At 37.0% G+C, this 7,212-nt stretch overlaps 1 protein-coding gene across 2 annotated transcripts in view; it reads left to right on the forward strand.

Annotated features, from left to right (window-relative positions):
* Window positions 1–7,212, forward strand: part of LOC138763583 (fibronectin type III domain-containing protein 7-like) — a 71,115-nt gene that overhangs the window by 45,089 nt on the left and 18,814 nt on the right. The window contains exon 12 of one of the 2 annotated variants that reach the window (XM_069937981.1): window positions 6,301–6,553. The exons of the other annotated variant lie outside the window; for it this stretch is intronic. Within the exon in view, the coding sequence (XP_069794082.1) occupies window positions 6,301–6,303 (3 nt within the window). The 3' untranslated portion in view covers window positions 6,304–6,553. Of the gene's footprint in view, window positions 1–6,300; window positions 6,554–7,212 lie in introns of those variants that run through there. 2 annotated transcript variants of the gene reach the window in all.

The raw sequence follows: 7,212 nt of genomic DNA on the forward strand, positions 1-7,212 counted from the left end.
CATATTTGCCCAGTGGTTTGCTTTACCACATGCTTTACATTCAGAACCTTAGGCGTGGCATTTGTTTTGGTCATCATAGGGGTGTTGTCTGCTTCAGGTCTTGGGGGGGGGGGGGTGGTTTGCACTTTTCTGTTTGTGTTCTTTTTAGTATCAACCCTTCTCTTTTCTGTGGGTGGGTCTGCATAGATATGGATTTCTTTTTGCATCCTCGTGGCATTGAAGGCTCTGGTTGTGTCTATAGTGTTAGCCAGCTTCAAGCTATCCTTCCCTATAAGAGACTTTTGCACTTTGGGATAGGCACTCCCCCATATTAGTTGATCATCTAACCTTTCCCCCCATATCCTTAAATCTGCTCTTTGCAGCAACAATTTTTAGTCTCATGAGGCAATTATCAACAGTTTCAGCTGTTTCTTGCATTACACCTTGAAATTCATAGCATTTAATTCTATGATTAGACCTGGGTTCAAGGTGAGAAGCAAACTTTGCAAAAATCTGCTCTGAATCATATTTCTCCACCTTTATTAGCTCCCAGCTATTAAATAAATCAAGGCCTCGCTCTCCTGTCCATAACTGACCTTCTCCTCTGCTGTTGCATTTTTAAAATAGCTTGTAAATGCTAAATTGCACTTCTGCTGAAACTTTTTAAATGATTCAACAATGTCTTCAGCCTCCCCAGTCCATCACTGGGTGAACTGCTGTTGCTCCAGCCATTTTTTTCAGTAATAGTTTTTTTTTCTCTTCTTTCCTTTCATATTTCAGTGACTTATAATCAATTACATGGCTTTATTCTTGTTCTCTTATACCACTGCCACCATGTTATGTCTCTTGAATTACTTTGGAGTCTTCTTAGAGATGCGAGATTTCATTAACAGAAAAGACTTTGCTCATGCCTTCTAAGGAAACCATTCACTCACTCTCATATACATATGCCACACAGTGGTGCGTTAGTTACTATGTATTCATACGTGGTTACAAAATAATTTACATTATTCCAACTATATAACAGAGTATCTTTAAAAATTCAAGATATAACCTGATGAGTGTTTCAAAGCAGGAAGATAAGTTTGCACCTATCTAAAATTCTGATCATTTCACTATTTCTGAAAACCCAATTGATGCAACTATAGTCCTGGTGAACCCATTGCAAATTGCAAGCAGTACCTTGCATATTTCATTGTGTACTTGCAGAAGATGCCATCTGAATTCTCCCTTTATGTGCTGAAACCCTCTTTAGTATTCCAAGTGTATTATTGGTTGTGGGTGGCAGAATCAGCACGTGTTCATCTGCCTTGTTTATGTGGAAAAGTGTAAGGAGTGTCAAAACCCCTGTTATAATCTTGAGGGGGAGGGGGAGTGCTAGGGTTAGGGATAGTAGGAGTGGAAGAATTAGACCTGTGCTATCTCGTGTAGGAAATAGAATGAAAATTGCAGCCAACAGTGTTTCTTTCCAGATAAAAAGATTGGAAGGAGCATCTCATTGTCAGGAAGGAGTGGGGTGGTGTAAAGAAGCATCAAATGGGCCTTTGCTAATAGGGAGAATAATTAAACTAAAGACTTCATGAGCCCGGTTTATAAATGTAAATCACAGCAATTTGATTAGGATCAAGATCTTTCTTTAGGTACAGACATCATGGATTTGGGAGGCGAGTCAGTCAGATGTTACATTTCTATGTAGTGTTGGAGTTGCACTGGTCCAAGTGAGGACCATCACATGCCGGATGTTTCTTGCCGATGGTTCTGAGGTGAGTCACGCCACAGGATGCAAAGCTTTAGACCTACTCCTGTAGCCACAATATTTATATGGTTAGTCCAATTACATTTATAGGAACCAAGAACTAGACTTCTGCTCCTGCTTTAAACTTTACTCTTGTTCACATTAGAATTGGCCATTTCTGACTGCCATTTGTCTGTTAATTTGGCTGAGTGTTACTGTATACTAAATTGAATGTATTGAAATCAAAGTGTATTAAATTATTGTTATATGTGACAATATACAGGAATAGTTGTTTTGATTGTTATTCAGTCAACACAATTATTCAATTCATGCCAAAGCATTGTAGGTAGTCCAATAATAAAACTAAAATGCAGGGTGTGGTGATACTGCAAGTTAAAAAATAGAGATAAGTATAGCTAAACACTACAGGACTATCATCTCCAATCAATGAAATGTCCACTCAATACTCTTTATAACGGAAGCAAATAAACAGTCTTTGAATCAGGCTGTTTTCAAGCTCATGCATCTGCTTGATGGAAGAGGGGCAAGACAGTGTGACTGGGGTGGGTTTATTTGGACAGCAATGTTGGAAATTAACATAAATTACTCACCTTGTGGTCGTTAAGTCCCTGTGCTCTTCCAGAGAGCAATGTGGTACAAGTCATAGCTGGATGTTGAATTCATGAGGTGAGTTTTGTGGCGTGATTTAGACTGCAGGCTTCCCCTGAAAAGTAGGGGTCATACAGGATAAATCCTGCACTTTCCATGCCTGCAGGCTAAAAACCCTAATTGGGAGTTTTCCTGGGGCACGAGGATATCAAGCACTTTTACAGTCACTGAACAGCAGAAAATGTCAGGAAAATTTCTGCCTCGGTGACAATGTAAAAATGTCAGGACAGATTTTTATGAAGATTCCATGTCCCCTACATATTGTTATGGAGCGGCTGCAGCGTAAATTGACCACAGCCACTTCGTAAGAGTCAGGCCTAATGAATACAACGTTCCCCCCACAACAAACTCCGCAACACAGGAAGGCTGTGTAAAAGTTCCCTAAATGTATCCCTGTGTAAATGATATCGGGACACATTGGAGTTAAGTATGCTTTTTTTTTGGAAGTTTCTATGTAAAAAATATAGACCGTCATTGGTTAGTTTATTTGCTGGACAGACTACTACCAATGATGCACAAGATCACGAATATGGCCGAGGCTCGCTGGATTTGTCTCACAGCACTATTTGCCTCTGCTAGGATGATTAGCCAGAGGTATTCCCTTTGGCCTCCCTACTCTCAGTTTTGTGATTAAAGTATTTTCCCCCCCCCAAGTTCTCACATAAATTATACTCGTTTTATATGCATGGAAGGAAAAGCAAGAGTATATAAAAAAACACATACATATATACACACACAGATAGTGTATTATATAGTGTATTATATACAAATTGTACATATTACAAAATATACATGTTATAATATATAATACACACAAAATTAGTGAATATCATTAATTATTTCACCATTAAACATTGTGTGTCCTCATTAGAATTTATAAGCATTACAGGAAGAAAATTATTTGGGAAAGTTGCAATAAATAATAACTTCTATTTAGGTCACCATTCCCTGTAGTAATCCATTTAAAATTATACTCTTTGGGAGGAATGGAAAAAAAAGGGCAATGGAGAAAATAAAAACCCAAGGAGCAAAGGAGTTAAACAAGAAAATCTGTAGATGCTGGGCACTGCCAAAGAGTTCGTTTACCTTTTCTAAATTAAACTGAATTATCATTAAAAGGACAATTAGCCACGTGTAACCTATAAAATTTCAGTTTACTTAAACAGTGAGTGGGTCTAAATTGTATTTGGGAAGTTGTTTAATATCAGTACAGAATATCAACCATTCTCAGTTTTTTTGTTGCCCCACTCCAGACTCTGTTCAAAGTTGGTTTGATATGATTTTAGTCTGTGCATCACCCCACCTGCTAAATGCATTGTGGCTCCCAAGGACGTATGGCCCTGTTGAGAATAGCTGCTAGATGAAGGGAAAGCACTGCATATATGAAAGTAGAATTTCCAGAAGAAACCTGATAAGATGCAGCAAAGGTTATTGAGGAAAATTAAAGCAAATAGTGCTGCGAATAGAAGATTGGGTCTTAGGAAACTATCTAATTGACAGGATGCAAGGATCACATTGGAGGCTCTTCTTTTACAATTTAATAAATTTGGACAAAATATGGTTCCTAAATTTGCCTATGAGACAAAGGTAGGCAAGAAAGTAAACCTTTGAAGAGGACTGTAGTGAACAGGAATTCACTATAATTCAGATGATTGGCTCCACCCTCACCTACCCCAATATAAACCCTGGTTTTCCTGCCTTAGCTCAGATTCACCTGAGGACTATTGTATATACTGGCTATTGATTGTAACCTATTAAAATCACGTTTGTGCTCCTCTCAAGTCTCCGAGTGCAATCAGTTGCATTACAAGTTCACAAGGTTTCAAAATGTATATAAACAGGGGAAGAGTGGGTGAAGATCAGGCATTGAGAAACAAAAAAAAAACAAATGAAGCTTGCAGCGTCAAGATCCCAAGGTATCCTGGATCATATTGTAATTAGAAAAGCCAATTAAAGCTACATTTGCATTAATTTCTCTTTACAATAAAAGTTGAGGCTACGCACCATTGTTTAAGCCATTGACTATACTCAAGAGTATGGTAATAGACTGGAAACTTTTGTTTCACGCTTAAATAGGGAACTTGATCAAAACAGATGAACTGAAGGGTGTCAATAGGGTGAACAGGACATTCCCTCTTGTGAGAAAAAAATTTGGATGAGATGCTTCCTGTTTAAAAATAGCAACACCCATTTAAGATTAAAAATTTTCTTGACGGTTGAGGTTTGGAAAACTTTCTCAAAAGATGATTAGAGGCAGTTACATGAATTATCGATAAGGATGTGGTTAAGGGAGACTAAGAGTTGAACTCACAATCAAGTTAGGCTCAAAAGATCAAACCTGTTATTTCATGCTTCTACATAGGTAAGATCCTTGGAATAGAAAAATAGAGACTATTCTCTGTAGTACTTATAACTGAGACACTTTGATCACAAGAACTAAACACATTACTTGCAGAAGTCCAAGTTTGATACAATCTTTAACATTATGATACAGTACAGCACAGGAACAAGCCCTTTGGCCCATACATTATGTCTAAATAAACCTAAAAATCTGCTGTTTGCCCCTGGTAGGTATCCCTCCATTCCCTGGATATTTGTGTCAATAAATAGAGAGACACATTTAACATCTGAGATATTTCAGTATAATGTACACATTCTACTGTGGACTGCCTTCAGAAACTGCATATTCAAAGTGGTGGTGGTTCAATACATCACTTATTAAAACAGCAGGGTTATCCAATGAAAATGCACCTCCTTTAATCATTTGCAAGTTTTATTTTATACCTCATTGTGGAAACATGATAAATTATAGAATTAATAAAAATAAACAGGGACATTTTGATACAGGAAAAGTGTTGTGTTCTTCATAACAGTAAAAAAGTTGTCATGAGCTTTGTGCCATCAAATCAAAACATTAAACAATTAAAGTGGAAATAGGATCAGTAATGTCATCTTTGGATAGGAAGTTTAAATACAGTACAAAAAATTGAGCCTTTCAGTGGAAGCTTGCAAGAGTTGCCTTGGCTTAGGGCAGGAAAAGAAAAATATATGAAGGGTAGGCTCGGCTGATAACAGGAGCAGGACATCATTTTAGAATTTATTAGAGCAACATGAAGAAAAATATAAAATTGAAAGTAAATGCTGCGACTATGGTAATCAGCACTTTAACAAGTAACAGAAAAAAATAACAGCAGCGATTTATAGGAAGATTTACTGTGAGAATGTGGATCAAATTCCAGATGCCATTATTTCCATTGGGAATCACAGGTGGAAGCAGTGGGAAGCTCAAACATGAATTCTCTTTGTTCCTTCAACAAACACAATGTTCCCTCAACTGTTGGTCAGTTTTTACTTTCCATGACCAGTGTTTTTAAACTCCATAACATGCATTTATAACAGCTTTCATAACCAAAAAAAACCAGACATCTTTAGCAAATTAGGCATCCACAATATGGTGTTATTATAACAGCACCATTTGGAATGCAACAGTCAATTTGCTCAAAAGCTAACAAGCAGCCATGAGGCAACAACCAAGGTGCATTGTTATACTGGTCAAGAGACAAGAAACCAAGGAACCAGAGAATGTGCTCTGCAGGGTATTTCAGAATTGGTCTGAATAACCCTGAAGTCTCTGGAACAAGGTGTGAACTTGCATATTTTGATCTAAAAATATTTCCTATTCTTGCCATGTCCGTGACATGGTAATAATCCTTTAGAAAATTCTATGAATAAAATATTAGGTGCTTGCTGCTTTGCAAGTCATTTCTTGGTGGGAACTCGAAACAACTTTCATTTCTGTAGAGGTGCGAAGGTTAATTAGTAGTCATCTGCCAATATACAATTTCACCATCAGTAAAACAGAGAACAAAGGTTTATCCTTTTATGCTTTGGGTGTTTCATTGATTTTTTTTTTGCAGTAGGATCTCTGAAAGGCTGTTAATCCTATTTAAGACGACCCAACTCCCAACTTCAAGTTGCAATTAGGAACAGGTAAAAATGAAAACAAGTGCAGAAAGACAAAATGCTGTAAGATGGAAACAAGTGAAACAGACCAATTTCTTTCTGCTGGAGAGCAATAGCAAATGGCAGATTACTTGGCAAACTCCATCTCCTTATGCAAATTTGACAGTCAACTCCCTAGAGAAAACAGCACTGGTTTAAAAACCTTTTATTCACAGAGCGCCCAGCCTCTACTTGCTCTTTCTTGTGACTATGACGTACCATCATAGCATCTGAATCAGTGGTGCATTGAGGGTGGATCTTGCACAGCATTGAAAAAGGCAATTTTGCAATAGAAGGTGCTTAAATAAAAATTAAACAAAAGTTATTTTGCATCTTATGAAAGCTTTAGCCCAAATTATTCACTGAACAAAGCCTAAATCAAAATATTTAAGACTCATGTTTATATCAGGAACTCTGGTCTAGAATTTAAAGGAAATAAGATTAAAGAGACCCAGCTTATGCACGAAAATTAAGTGGTCAGGATATAATTTTCTACATGTGTTGTTTTGAGTTGCAGCATCATTTTATTTGCTATATTTTATCTACTTATGGTTTCAATATTCTTTGCATTGAGAAGTGTCACAACATTTTCCCTTTTCCAGGCTTCTAATTGTTCTATTTTATTTAATGTTAATTATGAAAACCATTTTTCTCTTGGATGTAATTTTCATGTCATGAACAGACTCAATGCAGCCAAATGAAAGGAATGTTAAGACACACATGCAAGCATTGGCTGCAGTTTTTTTTTAAAAAACAAAACAATGACACCCAGGAATAAACCTCCAATTAAATGATGTCCTGAAGGACAAAGTAACATCACTGATATC

Source organism: Narcine bancroftii, chromosome 5 (assembly GCF_036971445.1).
Source record: "Narcine bancroftii isolate sNarBan1 chromosome 5, sNarBan1.hap1, whole genome shotgun sequence".
In the NCBI taxonomy this organism is placed as follows: domain Eukaryota; kingdom Metazoa; phylum Chordata; class Chondrichthyes; order Torpediniformes; family Narcinidae; genus Narcine; species Narcine bancroftii.